The 23,762-nt window shown below is 47.6% G+C and overlaps 1 protein-coding gene and 1 long non-coding RNA gene across 5 annotated transcripts in view; one reads left to right on the top strand and one right to left on the bottom strand.

Moving 5' to 3' along the window:
* Nucleotides 1-15,060, top strand: part of Hip1 (huntingtin interacting protein 1) — a 141,508-nt gene extending 126,448 nt beyond the window's left edge. For 3 of the 4 annotated variants that reach the window (XM_085837269.1, XM_085837272.1, XM_085837271.1), the window contains exons 27-31: nt 1,551-1,656; nt 4,841-4,964; nt 7,645-7,706; nt 8,899-9,007; nt 10,337-15,060. In XM_085837269.1, the coding sequence (XP_085693395.1) occupies nt 1,551-1,656; nt 4,841-4,964; nt 7,645-7,706; nt 8,899-9,007; nt 10,337-10,389 (454 nt within the window). In that variant the 3' untranslated portion in view covers nt 10,390-15,060. The remainder of the gene's footprint in view (nt 1-1,550; nt 1,657-4,840; nt 4,965-7,644; nt 7,707-8,898; nt 9,008-10,336) is intronic. The other variant, XM_085837270.1, reaches the window with a different exon arrangement.
* LOC147005366 (uncharacterized) lies at nt 12,603-16,524 on the bottom strand. The gene is made up of 3 exons (XR_015047004.1): nt 16,425-16,524; nt 16,084-16,198; nt 12,603-12,664 (listed from the first exon to the last, which is right to left on the bottom strand). It is a non-coding gene; the product is annotated as an uncharacterized LOC147005366 (long non-coding RNA).
* Between the last annotated feature and the right edge of the window lie 7,238 nt (nt 16,525-23,762).

Below are 23,762 nucleotides of genomic sequence, written 5' to 3'. Positions count from 1 at the left end.
TGTGTAATAATAACAGTATAGAGTGTGCTGGGCTAGATCAATGGTAGAGTATTTGATGGGCTTGCGTGTGCCCTGTGGTCCAACACTGAGTCGTTCCAAAGTGTGTGTTGGTGTAGGTGTTTGGTTTTTGGGACAGGGTATCTCATAGCCCTAGAACTAGCCTGGAGCTCATTGTGTAGCCCTGGCTGGCCTTGAAGAGATCCACTAGCCTCTGTTTCCCAAGTGCTCAGATCAAAGGCCTATGACACCACGCCTCACCCAAAAAGTTTTTAAAATCTAGAAACACATGATTGAATTTTTTTTTTTTTTTTTTTTTTAAATAAAACAAATAGTGGGACTGAGAGACAGGTCGGTCATGCGGGCCCTCATGGTAAACATAAGCAGCTCAGCTCAATTCCTGGTCACATTTAAAAAGCTCTTGTGATGGCATCATTGCTAATCCCAGTTCTGAGAAGGCAGAAGCAGAAGGATGCCTGCAATTCACTCACTGGACAGCCAGCCTAGGACTAGTCTGCCAGCTCCAAGTCCCATTAAGAGACAGTGTCTCAGCCAGGCAGAGTAGCCTTTAATCGGGAGCCAGAGACGGGCGGATCTCTATGAGTTCGAGGCCAGCCTTGTCTGCTGAGTGAGCTCCAAAACAGGCAGTGCTACACAGTGAGAACTTGTCTCAAAAAACAAAACAGAAAAGATAAGGTCCATATCTTAAAGAAAATGAGCTGGAGGCAGGCATGAGGTATATGCCTTCAACCCTAGCCCTCGGAAGACAAAGACAGACGGTACTCTGAGCTTGGGGCTAACTAGGGTTATATACTGAGACCCTATCTCAAAAAACCTTTTTTTTTCTTTCTTTTTAGATTTTATCTATTTATTATATGTATGTACACTGTAGCTGTCTTCAGAGACTCCAGAAGAGGGAGTCAGATCTCATTACAGATGGTTATGAGCCACCATGTGGTTGCTGGGATTTGAACTCAGGACCTTCGGAAGAGCAGTCAGCTCTTAACCGCTGAGCCACCTCTTCAGCTCTCAGAAAAATCTTTATATATATAGTAAATTGCACCTAAGAAAAGACATCTGTATTGGCCCTGTGGCTTCCACATTCTTTTTCTCACAAACATATTATACATTCACAAATAAATACAAGAAGAAGTGAATAAGGGCTGGAAAGATGGCTCAGTGGTTGAGAGCACTGACTGCTCTTCCAGAGATCCTGAGTTCAAGTCCCAGCAACCACATGGTGGCTCACAACCATCTGTAATGAGATCTGATGCCCTCTTCTGTTGTGTCTGAAAGCAGCTACAGTGCACGCACATAAAATAAATAAATAAATAAATAAATAAATAAATAAATAAATAAATAAATTTTTAAAATTCTAATTTAAAAAAAAAAGAAGTGAATAGTACTAGAAGTTTGGAAGGGACCCAGGTTGTCCCAGGGCAGGGTAAGCCGGTGGCCCTGTCTAGCCAGGGACTTAGGGTTGGCTGGAGGTGGGACCACGATGCCTTCTGTGCTCTGTAACTCCATCCTTCCTGTCTCACCTGGGTTCTCAGGGATGCTGCTGATCTTGTGGTCCAAGGCAAAGGGAAGTTCGAGGAGCTGATGGTGTGTTCACGAGAGATTGCTGCCAGTACTGCCCAGCTCGTGGCTGCATCCAAGGTAGGGACAGGTGGGACTCCACAGAACTCCATGCACTGTCCTGAGTAAAATGGGCTGCCTCTTAGGCTTTCTTCAGCACCCTTTTGAGACTGACGTATGCCCGATGATGGCTATAGTCTAAATCCCCGCAAAGGGGATTTTCTTAAGAAAAAGGACTGGCAAAGAAAGAGAAAGGAGAGCGTGGCGGTGGTGTGCACTAGGGAGGCAGGGGCAGGAGGCTCTGTGAGTTCAAGGCCTACAGAGTGAGTTCCAGGGCAGCCAGGGCTACACAGAGAAACCCTGTCTCGAAAAACCAAACAAACAAAGAAGCCTAATAATTGCCAGCAAGGAGCCCCTCTGCCCATTCATCACCAGCATGCCTTCCTGTTCTTGTCACTCTTGTCGGGTAGATTTTGAGGGTCCCAGGCATGCCAGCGTCCAGGTAGCAGTGCCATCAAGGAACATTCAGGTGGGCCAGGTGACATGGGCCTGTCATCCCAGCTACTTAGAAAGACGAGGCAAGAGTGTTAAAAGTTAAAGGCTAGCCTGGACTTAAAGTGAATTTAGGGCCAGCCTGAACAACTTCACCAGTTTTGGGTTCAGAACAAAACTTTTAAACAGGGGCCAGCAAGATGGCTCAATCAGGAAAAGGGGCTTGCTACCAAACCTGATCTGAGATTGATCCACTGGAACTACATGGTGAATGAAATGACTCCTGCAAGTTAGTCTCTGACTTACACATGCACAACCTACACACACCACATAAATAAAATAGGAAAAAGTAATTTTAAGCTGCTTGAGGGGAGAGTTTAGTGCCAAAGTACTTGCCTTGGGTCTGCTGGTAAGAGGCACGGGTCATGGCTCAGTGGTAGAGCACCTGCCTAGATGCCTCCACTGAGAGGTTGGGAGTGTGGCTCAGTGGGAGAGCCCCTGCCTAGAATCCCCCAGTGAGGGGCTGGGGGCGTGGCTCAGTGGGAGAGCCCCTGCCTAGAATCCCCCAGTGAGGGGCTGGGGTGTGGCTCAGTGGGAGAGCCCCTGCCTAGCAAGCACATGGCTTTGGGTTCCATTCCTGGTATCCAAAATGAAAACAGCATTGTGTTCACCAGGCATGGTGGTGCATGGACTTAATCTCAACACTCAAGAAGCAGAGTCAGGCAGATCTCTGTGAGTTCAAATATATCTAGTGCTGAGTGGTTAGATCCTGTTTCAAGAAAAAGGTTTCTGGGGGATAGAGAGATGGCTCAGTGGTTAGGAGCACTGATTGCTCTTCCAGAGGACCTGGGTTCAATTCCCTTACAAAGACATACATGCAGTCAAAACACCAATGTACATAAAATAAAAATTATTGAGAGAGAGAGAGAGAGAGAGAGAGAGGGGAAGAACAGAAAAGAGAGAAAATCTGTTAGCCAGGCATGTTAGCTCACACCTTGTTTGTTTGTTTGTTTGTTTAAACTTACAAAGATATTATAACTAAATGCAAAACAGAACTTGGGAGCCCATCATCCTAATTTTACAGAGAAGAAAAATGATGCCAATCTATATGAATTGCTTATAAATATTAATAAACAATGTCAGTATTGTTACATTTTAAACAAGCTATACTCTCATATTACCTTACCTTTTCTTTCTTTTACAAATCTGCTATTTTTTTTTAAGATTTATTTATTATTATTCATTAGTACACCGTAGCTGTCTTCAGATGCACCAGAAAAGGGTGTCAGATCTCATTACGTATGGTTGTGAGTCGCCATGTGGTTGCTGGGATTTGAACTTGGGACCTTTGGAAGAGCAGTCAGTGCTCTTAACCGCTGAGCCATCTCACCAGCCCCCAAATCTGTTATTTTTAAGAGTCATTTTAGTTTGTTTGTTTTTAGATACTTTCTTTATATACATTTCAAACTTCAAATGCTATCCCGAAAGTCCCCTATACCCCCCCCTGCTCCCCTATCCACCCACTCCCACTTCTTGGCCCTGGTGTTCCCCTGTACTGGGGCATATAAAGTTTGCACTACCAAGTGGCCTCTCTTCCCAGTGATGGCTGACTAGGCCATCTTCTGCTACATAAGCAGCTAGAGACACGAGCTCTTGGGGTACTGGTTAGTTCATATTGTTGTTCCGCCTATAGGGTTGCAGACCCCTTTAGCTTCTTGGGTACTTTCTCTAGCTCCTCCATTGGGGGCCCTCTGCTCCATCTTATAGATGACTGTGAGCATCCACTTCTGTATTTGCCAGGCACTGGCATAATCTCACAAGAGACAGCTATACCAGGGTCCCTTCATCAAAATCTTGCTGGCATATGCAATAGCATCTGGGTTTGGTGGATGATTATGGGATGGATCCCCGGGTGGGGCAGTCTCTGGATAAACCATCTTTTCGTCTTAGCTCCAAACTTTGTCTCTGTAACTCCTTTCATGGGTATTTTGTTCCCTATTCTAAGGAGGAACGAAGTATCCACCCATTGGTCTTCCCTCTTCTTGATTTAAGCAATATTGTGTGGACCTCTGTGAGTTGGAGGTCAGTCTGGTTTCTAAAGCAAGTTCCAGGCCAGCCAGGGCTACATAGTGAGACCCCCTGTCTCAAAACACAAAGTATTAGCCGGGCAGTGGTGGCGCACGCCTTTAATCCCAGCACTTGGGAGGCAGAGGCAGGCAGATTTCTGAGTTTGAGGCCAGCCTGGTCTACAGAGTGAGTTCCAGGACAGCCAGGGCTACACAGAGAAACCCTGTCTCGAAAAACCAAAAAAAAAAACCCATACACAAAGTATCTCGTGATGGAACTTCTTGGCAGCCTATCAGTCTCCTGACTTAGCCCTTAGACTTGTGTATAACCGGTGTCTGCCCCTCCCTTGTCTATGACCAGGAAGCACTGCGCTGCTTTAGTCCTGGTGAAGCCATTGACTGGGGACAGAGCTTCCCCAGGAATACTCTTTATTCTTTAGTCCTCCCTTATTACTCAGGATTCCAAGGCTTTTCCCACACATGAACGAGTTCACGCACATAACTGTGTAAACTCGAGCGCAGGGTAACCCACCCTGTGTTCCAGGGGTCACTTTCTACTCCAGATGTCACGGGCCAGTCCCCCAGGCCACACTGGTTCTGAGAGCTGACAACAGGCGGTGTGTGCTAAGGTTCATCAGGCCAGCTGCTTGGTCCCATCCTCACTGCCTCTGATGTAGAGTGAACATAAATGTCCTTTGTCTCGGCAGGTGAAAGCGAACAAGGGCAGCCTCAATCTGACCCAGCTGCAGCAGGCCTCTCGAGGAGTGAACCAGGCCACAGCCGCTGTGGTGGCCTCAACCATTTCTGGCAAATCTCAGATTGAGGAAACAGGTAGCCTTTTGCACTCTGCATCTCTTTCCCCATGATCTCAATTAGTTCTGTATTTTTAACTTTTTTTGTTGTTTGTTTCGTTTTTAATGTGTGATCTGTGTATATAGGTAAGCATACATGACTTTACTAGTGTGTGCAGGTTTCTTCCACTATTAACACACACTCTCTCTCTCTCTCTCTCTCTCTCTCACACACACACACACACACAAATACACACAAACACACACATACACACACACACACACACAGAGGATCTCATGGACTGTAGAGATGGCTCAATGATTTAGAGCACTGACTGCTCTTCCAGAGGTCTTGAGTTCAATTCCCAGCACCAACATGTTGGCTCACAACCATCTGTAATGGGATCCGATGCCCTCTTCTCGTGTGTCTGAAGAGAGCAATGGTATACTCATATACAGAAAATAAGTAATCCTTTTAAAAAAATAAAAGAAGGCTGGATGTGGTGGCGCACATTCTTGGGAGGCAGAGGCAGGCAAATTTCTGAGTTCAAGGCCAGCCTGGTCTACAAAGTAAGTTCCAGGACAGCCAGGGCTACACAGAGAAACCCTGTCTCGAAAAATCAAAAGGAAAAAAAAAAAAGATAGGACCTCACTATGTAGCCCTGGCTGGCCTTGAACTCAGAGATCTGCCTGCTTCTGCTTCTGAGTGCAGGGATTAATGGCATGCACCACCTCACCCAGCTTTTTGTAGACACGCTCTTGGCAGGATATAGGCCCCTGGGGATGCTACCTAGTCAGCAGAGTGCTTCCCTGGCGTGTGTGAGGTCTGCTCGTCCTTTTGATTTTATTACATCCATGTTGATCTCCTAAGGCAGATCACAAACCCATGGGTTTTGATTCCCACAGTACCAGGATATTAAGCATGTTTTTCCCCTTTCGATGCTTCTCTGAAGTCAGAGAAAAGTCTTTACAGGTCTAGTTGTTCCCCAAGATGCAGACCCTGGTTACCCATGATTTAATTAATTTTATCATTACTGTGAGCAGACCAAAGACCTAAGATCAACTTTTACAAAGGAAGGATTTGGGGTGCTAGATGGCTCAGGGGATAAGGGTGACTGCTGCCAAGTCTGAGGACCTGAGTTCAGTGCCCGGGACCCACATGATGTATCAAGACTGACTCTCTTTGTCCTCTACATGCATGTGCATGCACATACTAACAAATGTGTGAAAAACAATAACAATTAGGGGCTGGAGAGATGGCTTAGTGGTTAAGAACTCTGGCTGCTCTTTCTGAGGACCTGGGTTCAATTCCCAGCACCCACATGGCAGCTCACAACTGTCTGACTCCAGTTCCAGGGAATCTAATGCCCTTACATAAACATACATGCAGGTAAAACATCAATGTACATGAAATAAGTATTTTTTAAAAATGAAGGTAGGGGAGCCGGGCGTGGTGGCGCACGCCTTTAATCCCAGCGCTTGGGAGGCAGAGGCAGGCGGATTTTTGAGTTTGAGGCCAGCCTGGTCTACAAAGTGAGTTCCAGGACAGTCAGGGCTACACAGAGAAACCCTGTCTCGAAAAAAAAAAAAAAATGAAGGTAGGATTTATTTTGGCTCTTGGGGGTGTGGGGGGAGGTTGCAGTCCCTGGGAAAGCAGTCTGTCTGGAGCCTGAGGCAGCAGGTCACATTCCATCTGCAGTCAGGAAGCAGAGAGAGATGAATGACTGCTCAGCTTAACGCTTTCTTACCTGCTCTTTATGTTTGTTTGTTCTCTCTGTCTTTTGTTGAAATGGATTTTCACTGTGTAGCCCTTGCTGGCCCGGAATGAGCTATGTAATCAGGCTGTCCTTAAACTCCCAGAGATCCTCCTGCCTCTGCTCCCAGAGTGCTGGCCTTACAAATGATCGCCCCTAGTTTCCACTTTCTTTTAATTCAGACCAGGACCCAACCCATGGAATATTCCTGCCCACATCTAGAGTAGCTTTTCCCACCTCAGTGAACCTACTCTAGAAACTCACACACACACACACACAAACACACACGCCCCCAGGCATGTTTCCATGGTGATGATACACTCATCTGGGGGCTGGTGAAAAGTCTCACTGGGAAAGAGAGCTTGTCACCAAGGTTGACCTCAGTTGGAGGCAGCACAGTAAAGTGGATGCTGTGCAAACATGATTCCCAGAACCCACCCAGGTGTGGTGGCCTGGGCATGGTGGCACATCAATCCCAGTGCTGCGGAGCTGGCGACAGGTGAATGTTCCCTTGAGCTCACTGCTCAGCTCTAGGCCTATTAGAGATCCTGCCTCAAAAAACAAGGTGGAAAAATATATAAATAAAATAATAAGAAAAGCACAGTAATCTGCTCCTGAGGATGACCTTTGGCCTCCCCTTGCGCATGTACACACACACACCATACATATGAACGTACATGACCTGCCTATATGCACAATTGTATGTACACAAAGAAAGTCCTGCCTCTGGGGACCTACGTCTACCAGCCAGGCCCAACCTTCTAAACATTCCACAGCCTCCCAGCATCACCCACAGCTGGGAACACTTCTCCAAACAGGAGCCTGTGGGGACAGTTCAGCTTGCGACCCTTATGGTGCCAAAGGACAGGCCAAGCACTGCAGTGGGGGATTTTCGTTGTCCTCGTAGTTGAGGGACAGCCGCAGCAGATCTGCTTTGACTGACTCTCCCTCTATCTGTCCTTGCAGACAGTATGGACTTCTCAAGCATGACACTGACCCAGATCAAGCGCCAGGAGATGGATTCCCAGGTAAGAACACCATTGCTGTATCTAAGGTCGGGCTGTCTCCATTGCCCACACAGCAGCCTCCATTATCCTTCCCACAGGGAGAGGCCAGGTGTGGGTGGGCATGTAATAATCCCAGCACTTGGGAAGCTGAGGCAGGAGGACTGCCACGAGTTTGAGGCCAGTGTGGACTCTGTTAGAAAGAACAACAGAGGAGGCTCAGCAGTTCAGAGCACTTGTCCACAATAACCTTTGGCTGCAGTTCTAGAGATCCAATACCATCTGGCCTCAGTGAGCACCTCACTCATTTGCATATGTGTGTCACCCCCCCCCACCACCCAAAAAAAGCCTGACATACACATAGATACACAATTAAAGATAAAAAAGAATGAAAGAGAAGTCTAAATGTCACATTGTATCCCTGTAATCCTGGCTCTAGGGAGGTGGACAAAGGGATTAAGGCCAGTCTGTCAGTGTTACATGGAACACTGTCTCAAAAGAGTTCAACTAAGAGCTGGGCTGTAAACTTAAAAAGGCTCATCTCAGGCTGCGCAGACAGCTCAGTCAGTATCGTGGATTTGACAAGGTGTGGAAATTGGATAGATATGATAGAGGAAGGAACCTGAGACACAGGGAGAAGAGGTGACATCTGAAGACCAGTCCAGAGAAGTGTCCAGAGGGACATGACAAGGGCCGGCTGTCATTTGGGCTTAGAACACCTGCCTGGAATCTGCCACTAATATGCTTGGGGTGACTGCAGCTAAGCACTTGCTTACCTTGAACCACTGCCCAGCATTATTGCACACATTCTTATAGTCACGGGAACAGACATAACAAGATAAACTTTCCCAGAGTCATGCAGAGTGAATGCTGCATCCAGGCTCAGGATCTGCTGCCAGACTCCAGATTCTAGACACTATTTATGCATAGCCACTGAGCTCTGGAAATTTAGCCAGTCCTGAGTTTGGGGCCCCTGCCTAGAATCCCCCAGGGAGGGGCTGGGGGCGTGGCTCAGTGGTAGAGCCCCTGCCTATCTTGCATGAGGCCCTTGAGAGACAGAAGATACAAAGGAAAAGCACGGTGGTGGGAGCATTGCTCGTCGGCAGAACATTCTGCATGAGTTTGACGCTGGCTTCAATCCCCACGTTTGCTTTGATTTTGTTAACTAGGTTAAACCAGAGAAATGTAAGGCCCTCCCATTCCACTTTTCCATCAGGTTAGGGTGCTGGAGCTGGAAAATGACCTGCAGAAGGAGCGTCAGAAACTAGGAGAGCTACGGAAGAAACACTACGAGCTGGCTGGCGTTGCTGAGGGCTGGGAGGAAGGTGAGCCCCCCTTGGGCACTTATGGTGCTTCCTTCGCTAACAGAACAGGACCCTCTGGCCTTTCCCTTCCTCTCCTCTTCTTATTCCTAAATCATCTTTAAGCCGATAGCTTGTGCTCTTACCATTCAAATCCTCAGCCATTCACCTGGGTGGTGCACACCTCTGAACCTAGCACAGGGGAGGCAGAGGCAGGAAGATTAGAAATTGGAGAACACCCCAGATCACATAGCCAAAAACAAACCAAAAAAATTGAATTTTATAAATCTCCACATTGATAAGTAAGATGCTTTCCCCTGGGTGTGGGCACAGTTGTGAGCCGCCTTGTGGGTTCTGGGACTCCAGCTCGGGTCCTCTGGATGGGCAGCCAGTGCCCTTAACACTGGACTACCACCACCTTCAACATGCACACACATGTGCCCATATGCACATGCACTTGCGCACACACACAAATGTATGCACACACATACCCACCTACACACAAGGCCACACTGGCCAAAAAGTGAACAGGCTTACCTGGAGAAATGGAATGCAAGAATATTTAGACCAAGCCGGGCGTGGTGGCGCACGCCTTTAATCCCAGCGCTCGGGAGGCAGAGGCAAGCGGATTTCTGAGTTCGAGGCCAGCCTGGTCTACAAAGTGAGTGCCAGGACAGCCAGGGCTACACAGAGAAACCCTGTCTCGAAAAACCAAAAAAAAAAAAAAAAAAAAAAAGAATATTTAGACCAGCCCTGGCGCTGGGTCTGGTGGCCCATGCCTCTCCTCCCAACTATTCTGGAGTCTGAGACAGAAGAAGCATTGAAAGTTTGATGTAAACTTCCACAAAATGAATTCAGGGCCAACCTAACAACTTAAACTCTTTCAAAACTGGGAAGTAAAAAGGGGCTTAGCAATATTGCTGGGCTGTGCAATGCTGGCCTAGAATTCTCCACTTGGGAGCTGGGACACAGCTTAGCAGTAGAGCACTTGACTAGAATATTCCAGTGAATTCTGATTGCCTGTCTGATCCCTGAACCTAAGGTGGAAGGAGAATACTGACTCTTGAGAGTTGTGCTCTGTCCCAACCCAGGCCCTGCCATTGCCTGCTGCCACGTGTGGCTTTCTGCATGGCCAAAGTGGTTATGTCCGTCCCAGGGAAGACTGTTGTTGGTTAAAGCATTTGGCAAACCCTGCCGACTTTAAGCACATATTCATTGTCGTGATCCTTACATTATTCTTGAACACAGTCAAGGACACTTACGGCAGTCACGAGGTGGAGAGGATCACGTGCCGACAGTCTCTTGGCACATATGCACAAGGCTCTGTGTCACCTGTTTGGTTTTTGTTTCTAGGGACAGAGGCATCACCTTCTACTGTTCAAGAAGCAATACCGGACAAAGAGTAGAGCCAAGCCGACACCCCACACATCAGAATGTAAATTCTTGTTACCCTTCTGTGACGCTCGCTCCCCTCTGTGGCACTTCAGGTCCTTGTAGGCCTCTCCAGTGACAAAAGCTGAAGGCCATCGGGTCTCCCCATGACACCACCTCCGTTTGCATGCATGATGGGTTCTTCCCCTATATCCCTGGCAACACAGGCAGACCAGGGTCAGCCATGAGCAAGCTCAGGTCCACAGAAAAACAGCAACATGGCCACTTCCTCACAGGCCACGTCCGGCTTAGAGGGGCTTCTTGTCACTGGGAGCTTGGAGAGGGGACAGCTTAAGTCTTTTCTTTTTCCCCCTCCTCAGTCCTTTGCATTTTGTCCTTTGCACAAACTTGTGAGCATCCAAACTCCGCTGGATTCCAACCCAGACTGATGTCTGACTCCACTGTTGGAAAGAACACGAAGGGACAGCTGGCCTCCACACTACACTTTTTGGCAGTCCGATGGGTCCTCTAACTGCTTCTTACTAGGTGGTCGTTTGGGTCTTTTGGTTTCCCGTTTTTAAAGTTTCACACAACCAACTTTCCCAAAAAGGATTCCTCCCCCACCCAGCCTGACCCTGAGCTCTGAGCCTTCTGAGAGGAAGCCCCCCCACAGCACCACCACACACTCCGGTGCGGCTCAGGCCACGCTTCGGTGCTCCGGCTCGGCAGTTCCGTCAGCCAAGGCTACTCCCCAGGGTGACAGCTCTCCTTGGAAGGCTGAGGCTGAGCTTAGTGCCTTTACTTTCTGACCTGGATGCCAGCCCAAGGCCTCTGTCCACCATCACAAGCCAGGGAGTACCAGAGTTGAAGACAAAGCAAATGGTGCCAGGGACCCAGCTGTTCAGGGGACGTTTTCTTAGGAGCTCCTGTCACCAGGCTCACCCCGCCACCTGCAGGAATGGAGCCCGTGTGGAACAGCAACACTACATCCCCAGAGCGAACTTCCTGTGCCATGTCATTTGGGTCACCTCCTGTCAAACCTAGACAAGGCCCCAAGAGGGACAAATGTGCCGGAAGTGGAGGAACCGGAAGTGGTCCCTTCTCCGTCTGCCTGCCTCTGCGGCCTCCTGACCCAGAAAAAGGTGGTTCCGTGCGCTGCTTACCCCACAGGCCCACAGGATCGGGAAACGAGCTTGGCTCGGTGTCAGACTCTCGCTATTTATTACTAACAATCTTTATGCAGCACACGCCCCAGTGATGCTTGGAGCAATCAGGACCAAGGGTAACTATCCAGGCGTGCCCTCCGTCGTCAACCTCCACAGATCACAGAGCTAACGCGCCATCCCTGGGCATTTCCAGGCTTGGATTCCAAAGCAGGCAGGTTCCTTAAAGCACTGAGGAACAGGGCAAAGGAGAAGGGGGACCACTGGCTCTGACACAGTCCCCATCACCACCCACCCACTCTGGCTCCCATGCAGACAGGATGGGGACAGGGGGCACCATGCCTAGCCACAAGCAGGGACAGCACTTTGCAACTCCCTAATGGACCCCTGATCTAAGTGACCTTGTGGAGCAGGGGGGTGGCTTCTTCTTTGTAGTAACACATAGGTGGCAGCCAGCAAGCACTTCTTTTGAGCCTGTCCCCATGGGGCAGAGCTCAGCTTCGCTGGGTGATGGGTTGTGAGACTAATGCTTGATCACTGTGAATCAACCTCCTCCTTCCTGCCCCACTCTGACCCCGGTGGGCACTCCAAAACCTCCCAGAGACCCAGATGATGGCTGTGACATGTGACCTCCACACTGGGCTAAAGGAGTTTTCTGCAGTAGAAATGGGCCCATTCTGGTGCCAGAACAATGTTTATTGGGTCCAAGGACCAGAACACTCAATGGATGAGTGGTGGCGTTGGCTCGTTTGTGCCAATGCAGCTGGTCCGTGTGTTCACTGCCGGTCAGCTTTTCCTACGGTGGCCATAGAGTCCTTGTTTCTAGAGTCACTCTCATGTGTCCCATCGAGATGACATCAAACACACAGCAATAGATGGGGGTTTTCTGAATAAATGACAAACCCATATGAAAAGCCACTGTCATTTAAAAAACCCCAAAAAAAAATCTGCCTGGGGAGTGAAACAGTGAAAAGCCCCAGCGCGAGGTAAGGCAACAGCACAGAAGGGTCCCTACCTGCTTCATGTCCCATCAGGACTTTGTAATAGCTCGGAAGCTGCCTTTCTCCAGCCAGGCTGGCTAGCACACACCTGTAACCTTGGCACTCAGCAGACCGAGGCAGGAAGATCCTGAATTTACATACCTTGTCTCAAAAAAAAAATGAAAACAGGTTATAAATGTTTGTGTATAGAGATTTATATAACTGGTTTTTGGAGACAGGGTCTTACTACATAGTCCTGGCTGGCCTCCAACTAGCTTTGTCCACCTTATTGTCCTGAGGTCACAGAGGTTCCCCTTCCTCTGTCTCCTAAATGCTGGGATCAAAGGTGTGAGCCATCTCACCCAGTTGAGACCATAATTTTTTTGGCTCTGCTACTACCAAAACATGAGTCTTTAACCTGGTGGCTGGTCAAACCAAACTGGAAATTCTTTTTTTTTTTTTTTCACAAAAGCAGTTTTTATTTGAGGCAAGGAGTAGTCTGACCCATATGATTACAGTTCTAAGCACTCCAATTTAAGTGTAGTGGCACGACTTGGGCTATGAAACTTGCTTCTCTTTGGTTGGAAAGGGTATTCGTGATAAAGTCCTCCAGGTGGGTAAGAAGAAAGACCAGGAAAGGCTGGAAGAAACACCTCAGCTAATGGTACTGCCCTCCAGATCTACATCAACCTAACTCTCACCATCTGGTCTGCAAGGTGCCACCCAGTGCAGAGGGACACAGGACACTTGCAAGGGCAGATGAAGCAGAACAGGTGCAAGTCGCTTGAGGAGCAGCTCAAAAGGAACTTCACAGCCTTCCTCCCCACACCCCCAGGCTTCTTAGACTACAGGCTGCTGCCTGGGGTGTGGCTGGATCCTCAAGTCAGGGAGCTGAGGAGCTGGCGAGGTAGCTCAGCAGTTAAGAGTACTCCCCGCTCTTACAGAGGCCCCCCCAAATCAGCACCCACATGTGACCGCGACCACCTTCAACTCCAGCCTCAAGGGATCCAATGGCGTCTGCTGCATGTGTTCATACAGAAGTGCCCACATACTTTTAGAGAAAATAACTCCTGAAAAAAAAATAACTTTAAAGACAGAAAATTGACAAAATAAAGACTTAGGGTGGGGTGAGGAAGAAACTCAAATCCAGCTGTGACTTAGATAATGCAGTTTCCTGGTGCCTCCGGGCTAAGCATAAGTGTGTGCATAGAAGATCTACTTCTGTGGGGTTGGGTCATAGCTCAAAAAGGAATTTAAATAGTTATGTCAGGTTTGTCAATGCACAACTATAATCCCAGCATTTGGGAATCCGAGGCAGGAGGACTGTGAGTTCAGGTCTAGCCTGGGCTATATACTAAGACCTTGTCTCAAAAACAAAGACCAGGCTCTAATTTAACTGGCTTATTGCTGTACTGCCCCCCAGCACTATCCCCAGATTCCTGTTTTGCCCTGGGAGAATCAAACACATGCAGGGCACCCTGTCTCAGGACTGGTGTGGTGAGTCAGACACTAGGGCTTATACCAGGTAACCCAGGGTCACAAGTGTTTATCATTCTGGTCACATTAGGGTGCTATGGCCTCTCAGGAGGTATTGGTCCTCATCCTGTGTCGGGGAGTTTTTACTTCTTGGTCAGTGACTTAGTTGTAGAAGGATCCCTGAATTTTAAAGCTGGCCAATGTGTTACTCTCGGTTGCCTTTCCATATCTCTGGAGACCTTGCTAGAAAAGCAAGTCTGTGGGCCCAACATTCACCTGCCAATAAGAGTGGCCCTGCCCTCTGCCATCTTGGATCATCTGTAGTAGCCTTCCAACCAGAGTGGACTTTGCTCTCTCCCATCTTTGATCATCTTCCAAGTTGGCATCCAACAAGGATGAGCTCTGCTCGGTCGATCTTCATCTTGGATCCCCTACATTGGCCTTCCAAAGAGAGGGGCTTTGCCCTCTTTCCACCTTTCAGGTTCTCAGAGACCACACTGTAGCATTGGAAACTACCATGACAGCACTTGCCAGGCATCCACAGTGACGCAGAAGAGCTATTTGACTCCCAGGTCCAGCCCAAACCCAGGACCAGCAAAGCAGTAATGGAGTGCTTCCCCTCCCAGGAGCCAGAGCCAGGAATGGTGGGTTAGACGTGACTGGATCCAGTTGTGAGAATAGAACCTTCCAGACATGTGTTTCAGGTGACCCTCAACTACCTCAGGTTTGAAGACCCTAAGTTAAACTTGATTACCACTCTAGGGACAAACCGAGGAATCTGGTTAAATCTTGGTGATAACCTAAATGTCTCAAGCTTATAACAAACTCTCAAACCGTGCAGGGATGGGGCTGATTTTTGTTTGTTTATGCCTGCCCCCTTCTGTTTCTGACCTTTTCCACTGTTTTCCATTAGAGTAGTCCCTATAAGTGAATTTCACTTCTCACAAGGTGCCTACCTTCCCAGAGCAGGTAGCCACTGGCTCTTGTTTCCTCCTCACAGGACTTTTATTATGGAATGAAGATCTTTCTTTGTATAATGCATTGCATCTGTGGTTTCAATTTTTTCCAATAAATATGTCAGCCTGGCTGTGGAGAACTCTGGTGATAAAGGACTGATCAGAGCCCTTGAGGGTTGGGCTCCGGCTTCTTATTTCCATTTTGATATACATGGGGTCAGAATGACACTTCACAATCTTTCACTCTGGTGCTGGGGTATTTGACAACCTCTTCTGACCTCAGGTTCCTGCATATATGTGGTATGCATACATATATTCAGGTGCACACATATACCCATAGGATATATACATTTGCAGGGTTTCTCTGTGTGGCCCTGGCTGTTTTGAAACTGGCTCTGTAAACCAGCTTGGCCTTGAACTCAGAGCTTCTCCTGCTTCTGCCTTCTCCATTCTTTTTAGCAAATATTTAAAACAAAACAAAACAAACAAAAAAACAAAACAAAGAGGGGCTGGAGAGAAGGTTGGCACTTAAAACTTGCTGCTCTTTCTGTGGACCTGGATCGGTTCCCAGCACCCACAGCAGGCAGCTCCCACCAGCCTGTAAGGCGAGTTCCAGGGTCACTGAGACTAGCTTCTGTAGCTGCTTGCACACACTGGTGTATAGTCAGACAAGTATGTGCACACATTTAAAAATGACTAATTTTAATGACTTAATTAAAGAAACATTGGTTTGTAAGCTGAAAGTGTAGCTCAGTGGTAGAGTGCTTGCCTACCAAGCAGAGCTGTGGGTTCTGTTTGCAGCATTGCAAACAATAGGGGTGTTGAGGAAGGAGGGCCATAGTAATGCAGACCTATAACCCCGGCATTAGGAGCCTTAGGCAGGAGGATTATACATCTGAGAGTAGTCTGGGCTACACAGTGGTTCTCTGCTTTAATATCCTAGAAAACGGGGTGTAGCACGGCTACAGTGATCGCCTAGCATGGGGCCAGGGGGTTAGTGAAGAATGGCAAAAGTCCATGTTGGCTGAGTGGGATCAAAGTGCAGAAAAGTACACATGATATCTGAAGGGGGCATTCATTGCATTGCCTTGCATTATCAGAGGTCACACAATCCCCAAGTGGCTGGCTGCACACTGAAGAGCCAGGGAACTCACCTGTTGCTCAAATACAAGAAGCCGGAAGCCTCGTCACAAGAGGGATGGACGATCCAGCCACAGTCAGTTTAAAGAAGCTAAAGACTAATGTACAAGGCAGCAAGAGACGCACTTTCTGGGGAAGATAGAGGGGCACACGGTGGGTGGCTGGCTTCTTCCTCCTGTTTTATTTGGTTCCATTACCCAGTCTGCCTAACTGAAGGCTAGGAAAGGGGATGGGAAAAAAGGACAGGAAGGGGGTGGGGGGATAAGAGACGGGAAAGTTAGGGGAAGGGAAGGGAGAAGGAAGGAAAAGAAAAAATAAATGAGAAAGAGGGAAGAAAAAAATAAACTCTACTCACACGACTCAAACCACGTGCATCTTCTTTTCCTGCCTTCAGCCAAAAGCTGTCAGTTAATTGGGAGTGGAGAGCCGCTGCCTTGTTGCCTGGCAACCGACTGCCTTTGACGCTTCTCTCACAGGAGCTGCTCTGTAGTGATGTAAGAGGCTCGTAGTGCATGTTGGGACCATGAGGTCTCTGCCTCCTTCAGCCTTCGCGTGGCTTAGAGCTACAGGCTGCTCTGGCGAGGCGCGCCGGGCACAAGTCCTAGGCCGAAGGCCCGCAGCCGTGGCTGGACCACTGTCCTTGAAGACCCGCCTGGACTTGGTATGGTCTGGTAAGTCCCAGCTGCAGCCCTCGGGCCATCTAAGGCTTCTCAGTGTGTCAAGTTCAGCTGCGGGCGGGTCACCGACAGTCCACGTAGATGCCTTCATAGGTTGCAAGCGTTGCGTGACCGGGTTTTGTAAGGAACACAGTAAGAAGGCAGATTCAAGGCCCAGGTAGTATAGTGGTGCCCACATTTAACCCTAGCACTTGGGAGATGGAGACAGTGGCCAGTTTGGTATACCTGAGACCCTGTCAGGGAGGGGGAGAATTTGATCTGGGAGTAGTGGGACATACTTATGACCCCAGCACTTGAAAGTGGACACAGTATCAGAAATTCAAGTGCAGCTTCAACTACATAGGCAGTTTGAGACATGAGAAAGACCCTTTCTTTAAAAAAAAAAAAAAATGGGGCTGGAGATGGCTTCACTACTTGCCATTACAGATGGCCTAAATTTGGTTACCAGCACTCATGTGAGGAGGCTCACGACCTCCCATATCTCCACATGCAGGGAACTGGACCCCACTTTTGGATGTCTTCAGGCACCTTTACTCAAATGCACACACACACATAATTTTTTTTTTAATTTAGAGCAAGCAAAAAATGAATAAATAAATAAATAAATAAATAAATAAATAAATAAAAGGCATGGTGGTATAGGCCTATAATCTCAGCACTGGGGAGGCTGAAGCAGAAGGTTCTGAAGTTCAAGGCCAAGCTGGGCTAAATATAGTAATGCTATCTGGAAAAACAAGTTTGAAAATCACTAGAGGAACTGTGGTGGTGAACACCTTCAGTCTTTTTTTTTTTTTTTTTTTTTTTTTTGGTTTTTCGAGACAGGGTTTCTCTGTGTAGCCTTGGCTGTCCTGGCACTCACCTTGTAGACCAGGCTGGCCTCGAACTCAGAAATCCGCCTGCCTCTGCCTCCCAAGTGCTGGGATTAAAGGCGTGCGCCACCACGCCCGGCTGAACACCTTCAGTCTTAACCCTCAGAGGCAGAAGCAGTTCCCTGAGAGTTCGAAGCCAGCCTGGTTTACATAGTGAGTTCCAGGAGAGTCTGTGAAGAGAGACCCTGTCTCATTCCTCCCTAAAGCCCCCCAATATAAGATATGATCTGACCCAAAGTGTCTTAGTTCATAATTTCCTTTGCCCATTTTGTCTTTACTTCAAAACATGGACATTTGGGCCTGGAGAAACGGCTTACTGTGACACATATGACATATATACATGCTTTCAGGAAAAGCACTCACACATTATAATAAATAAAAGTTGTGGAGAGTTTTGTTTTAAGATGCTACTCATGCTGAGCTTGGTGGCCAGCACCTTTAATCCCAGTACTCAGGAGACAGAGGCAGGTGGATCTCTGTGAGTTCAAGGCCAGCCTGGCCTACAGTACAAGTTCCAGGACAACCAGGGACACACAGAGAAACCCTGTCTCGACAAAAAGACACTCATGCTGGACATGGTAGCATACACCTTTATTCCCAGCACTCAGCAGGCACAGGCAGGTAGATCCTTCTCTGAGTTCTTGATTAACCTTGCCTACATAGCAAGTTTTAGGCCAGCTTGGCCTATCATAGTAAGAACTTACCTCAAAAAATAATAATTCAGGGCTGGAGAGATGGCTCAGTGGTTAAACGCACCAACTGCTCTTCCGAAGGTCCTGAGTTCAAATTCCAGCAACCACATGGTGACTCACAACCACCCGTAATGAGATCTGACGCCCTCTTCTGGTGCATCTGAAGACAGCTACAGTGTACTTAGATATAATAATAAAAAATAAATCTTTAAAGAAATAATAATTCGCCGGGCGTGGTGGCGCACGCCTTTAATCCCAGCACTCGGGAGGCAGAGGCAGGCGGATTTCTGAGTTCGAGGCCAGCCTGGTCTACAAAGTGAGTGCCAGGACAGCCAGGGCTATACAGAGAAACCCTGTCTCGAAAAACCTAAAAAAAAAAAAAAAAGAAATAATAATTCAAAGTAATGCACTAAGAGGTGACGAGTGGGCTGAGCCATTAAGAGCATGTAGTTGCATTTGCAGTAGATTGGGTTCCTCGCACCCATGTGGCAGCTCACAAAGTGTTATCTGTAACGTCAAGGCTCAGGGGAATCTGCAGCCCTCGTCTGAGATTTTTAAGGCCACCAGGCATGTCTGTGGTGCACATATATACATATGTATGGATGCAAAAAAAGAAAACCCTGCTTACATGTAAAGTAATAAAATAAACTTTAAAAGTGCACTATACTGAAAGAAAAAATAAATAAGTAAAAACTACAGAAGAAGAAGAGGAGGAAGAGGAGGAGGAGGAAGGGGAGAGAGGCTGGAGAGATGGTTCAGGAGTTAGAAGCACTGACTTTGCTCTTCCAGAAGTCCTGAGTTCAATTCCCAGCATCCCCATGGTGGCTCACAACCATCTGTAATGGGATCCGATGCCCTCTTCTGGTGTGTCTGAAGACAAATGACAGTGTACTCAGTTACATAAATCTTAAAAACAAACAAAAAGGGCTGGAGAGATGGCTCAGAGGTTAAGAGCACTGGCTGCTGCTCTTCCAGAGATCCTGAGTTCAGTTCCCAGCAACCCCATGGTGGCTCATAACCATCTGTAATGGGATCTGATGCCCTCTTCTGGCCTGCAGGTGTATGTGCAGGTAGAATGCTGTATACATAATAAATAAATCTTAAAAAAAAAAAAAAAACTGTGCTGGTGAGATGGCTCAACGGGTAAAAGCACCGACTACTCTTCTGAAGGTCCTGAGTTCAAATCCCAGCAACCACATGGTGGCTCACAACCACCCGTAACAAGATCTGATGCCCTCTTCTGGTGTGTCTGAAGACAGTCACAGTGTATTTACATATAATAAATAAATAAATCTTTAAAAAAAAAAAAAAACTATTTTAGCCAGACAGTGGTGGCGCACATCTTTAATCCCAGCACTCAGGAGGCAGAGGCAGGCAAGATTTCTGAGTTCGAGGCCAGCCTGGTCTACAAAGTGAGTTCCAGGACAGCCAGGGCTACACAGAGAAACCCTGTCTCAACCCCCCCCCAAAAAAAAACTATTTAAAAAAAAGAAGGAGGAGAAAGAGGAGGAGGAGGGAACAAAAGAAAAGACAAATTGTCATCTGTCACTGGCATTGTAAAGTACTGGGAATAAAAATAACTTTATAAAGTTTTCATGATTTTGCAGGAATAAAAGACACTAAAAGACGAAGCAGGAGGCTGGGGAGATGTCTTGGTGTTCATGGGCCTTTGCTGCTCTTTCAGAGGACCTGGGTTCAATTCCCAGCACCTGAGTACTGTCTCACAACTGTCCAGTTCCAGGAGATCCAATGCCCTCTTCTGACCTCTTCATGACCAGGCATGTATGTGGTGGTGGATATACATACATGCAATAAATCTAAAAATAAATCTAAAATAAAAGGCTCCTAAAGCCGGGCAGTGGTGGTGCATGCCTTTAATCCTAGCACTTGGGAGGCAGAGGCAGATTTCTGAGTGCAAGGCCAGCCTGGTCCACAAAGTGAGTTCCAGGACAGCCAGGGCTACACAGAGAAACCCTGTCTCAAAAAAACCAAAAAAAAAAAAAAAAAAAAAAAAGGCCCCTCCTTGGTTTCTGCTGAGGAGGAGAGAATGCTGGCTGGTTGGCCTGTGTTTGTAACACAGCAGCCAGGAGTTGGAGGCAGAAAAAATTCCAACCTGGTTTAGGAGGGATAGCAAGGAAGAATATCTTTGTCCTCCCAGGAAGAGGTTTCTCACAGTCCTGCAGTTTGTCAGATGATGTTGCAGGGGAGACTGAAGATAATGCTGGGAAGGACCATATTTTAACCCAGGCCGCTTTGTTATCTCTTGCATATTAAAATCTAAGCCTAGGCATGTGATGCACACCTGTGATCCCAGCATTTGGGAGGCAGGTGCAAGCCGATCTCTGAGTTCAAGTCAGCCTGGTCTACAGATTGAGTTCCAGGACAGCCAGGGCTATGCAGAAGAAAAACTCTGTCTCCAAAAACCACACATTCGAGTGTGTGCCTATACACACACAGTGAACAAATTTATTTACTTTTAAGCGTATGCTGGAAAGTGGAAGAGATAAAAGGGTCTAGTGATCTTAGTCCACGTTTAGGGGCCAGGAATAACGAGCTATGTGTAATTAATGGGATCTGGTTGATCCCTGCCTGAGTTCTGCTTTTGCAAGTGGCCTGAAGAAATCCTTATTGCTTGACAGGACACTCAGGTTCTCAGGAGGCAACCATTCCTGATCCAGGAGCCACCTCTGTAGTGAACCAGTGCCCCCTGGTGGCGAGAGATGGCTCTGTCCTTGGATGCTCAGCTGTTCTGAAGTCCAAGGTGGTTCCAAGTTTAGAATAATTGGCGACTTTAGGAATCTTTCAGGTGTCTGAGACACTAAAAAGCTGACATGCCTCAGTTCAATTTGGAGGGGAGGGTACAAACATTAGCCTGAGTGATTGAAGATCTACATACAGAGGTAAGGAGGCAACTCCAGTGGAGAAAGACACAAAATGGAGGCAGGGGTGTCCTGCTATTCAGCCTGCTTCTGGTATTTTGTTTGTTTGCTTGCTTGCTTGTTATTTGTTTGTTTTGTTTTGTGGTTTTTTTTGTTTCGCTTTTCAAAACAGGTTTCTCTGTATAGTTCTGGCTGTCCTGGAGCTAACTCACTCTGTAGACCAGGCTAGCTTCTAACAGAGAGGTCCTCCAGCCTCTGCCTCCCAAAGCCTGGGGTTCAAATGAGTTACCAGTTCCAGCTGCCTGCTTCTACTTTTAAAAAAGTAAGAAAGAAAACGTCGTAATTGTGTGTGTGTGTGTGTGTGTGTGAGAGAGAGAGAGAGAGACAGACAGACAGACAGACAGACAGACAGAGAGAGAAGTCCTTTGGTGCCACAGTACACATGTGGAAGTCAGAAGCCGACTTTCTGGGGTTGGTTGCTGCCGTCTTCCATGTGGGATTAAATCCAGGTCACATTTCATTGAGTACTTATGTTCAGTTGTGGGTGCCAAGAGAGGAGTCAGTGCTTTGTAGCAAAAGCAGTTTCCGAGGCTCTATCAAAACATTCCATTGGTTTCTTTATCTGAGAATGTCTTAGTTTCTTCCTCACTTTCCGTTTTACAAACAGGGTCCTTCTGTTTCTGTATCAAAGGCCTCAACTCGACTCTGTCGTCAAGGATGGCCTTGACCTCTGACCTCCCCCCCCCCCCCGCCCCCTTCCATCTCCCAAGAGTCAGGAGTGTGGGGAGTGTGAATCACCAGACTGGCCAATGGATAGAAATTTCATTCTCAACCTTCAGGCAAGAGGAATCTGACTCACCTACCTTGGTGTCAGCCCACAGCCCACCAAGTTTACCTTTTACATAAGCCAGAGGTGACATCACAATTGAAGGGTATCCCAACTGCTACCATTGTGTGAGGGAGGGTTTGTCCTGTGTCAGAGGTGCTTTTGCACACATGAGCATAGGCTCATGCACATGAAAGGAGAGGGAAGGAAGGAAGTGAGCAGACCCAAGCACAAAGGGCCATAAGCTTTGTGTTAGCACAGGATGACGGACTTAGCCAAGGAGCTATGTAGCAATAAAGATTCGTTCCAAGGCAAAGTGCTGTGAGAGAAGAAGGGAAGGCAAGGATGCTCTGTATCTGTAGTCATGCCCTCTGTGTAGGAACAGCAAGTGCCTCAGAGCAGGGAGGCTGGAGGACACACGACAGCAATCAGCGCACCCTTGAAACCTCTGTATATGACAGAAAGTTACAAGCGTGTTTGTTGACTGGTCCCCAGAAGGTAAAGCCAAATTTGAGGTGGGATATGGTAACCCTTACACCTGTGACCGCAGCACTCAGGAGATAAAGATAGGTCAGGAATTCAGTGTAACATCAGTTACATAGTGAAGCCAATCTGAGCTACACAAGACCCCCATCTCAAAACAAACAAACAAACAATAACAACAACCCCTGAAAACTGGGCTAGAGACATTGCTCAGCATTTAAGAGCACTCGTTCTTATATAGGATCCACGTGTTTTCCCCAGCATCACCATGGCAGGCATGACAACCATCCATAAGTCCAGTTCTAGAATGTTCCACTCTCTCTTCTGACCTCCACTGGCACCAAGCATACATATGGTACACACACACATACACACACACACACACACACGTGCACACACAGAGGCAAAACACCCACACACATAAAATAAAACCAACATTTCTTTAAAAACTTGAAATAATTTCAGAAGCAAATCTGCACATTCTTCTCCAGGTAAGGCAGGGGAGCCTGGAGAGAAGCGTGGTGCCACGTCTGCTCTCCTTAGCTCCTCCAAGAAGCTCTGGATGCAGTAAGGCTGAACAAGGCATAGCAACCACACAAGGCATGTGTGGAGAGGCAGCGAGACCATAGTACCAGAGCATCACAGCCCTGCAACCCTTTTTAAAAATGTGTGTGGGGCATAGTTACCCACACTTTTATGTCCAGCACTCGGGAGGCAGGGGCAGATAGAACTCTCTAAGTTCAAGGCCAGCCTAATCTACACAGTGAATTCCTGGATAGAGCTACCTAATAAGACCCTGTTTCAAAACAAAACAAAAAACATTATCACTGTTGTGTGTGCACGGGGGCACACATGGCCAAGGTGTGTGGCGGTCAGAGGACAGCCTTGTGGGCTTGGTTGTCTCCTTTTACCTCTGTGTGGGTCCTAGGAAGGACAAGCCTTGATTTCATGTCAGGAGTCAGAGTGATGGGACATGGCTTAGCAGTAGTTCGCAAAACACACACACACACACACACGATCCAAAAATCATCTTTAAAACCACTACTGTCACTGTACATTTATTAACCATAATATCTGAGTTCTCTACACACCCAATTATGACCTATTGTTGGTTCATTCCTTTGGTTTTTCCAAGACAGGGTCTCTCTGTGGCTTTCCTAAAACTCACTCTGTAGGCCAGGCTGGCCTTGACCTCAGAGATCTCCCTGCCTCTGCCTCCTGAGTACAGGGATTAAAGGCATGCGCCACCTCCACCCAGCCTGATGCA

The sequence above is a fragment of the Mus caroli genome, unplaced genomic scaffold (assembly GCF_978045245.1).
Source record: "Mus caroli unplaced genomic scaffold, Mus_caroli_1 scaffold_4, whole genome shotgun sequence".
In the NCBI taxonomy this organism is placed as follows: domain Eukaryota; kingdom Metazoa; phylum Chordata; class Mammalia; order Rodentia; family Muridae; genus Mus; species Mus caroli.
The sequence above is the reverse complement of the archived record's forward strand: the minus strand, read 5'-3'. Positions and strand labels throughout refer to the sequence as shown.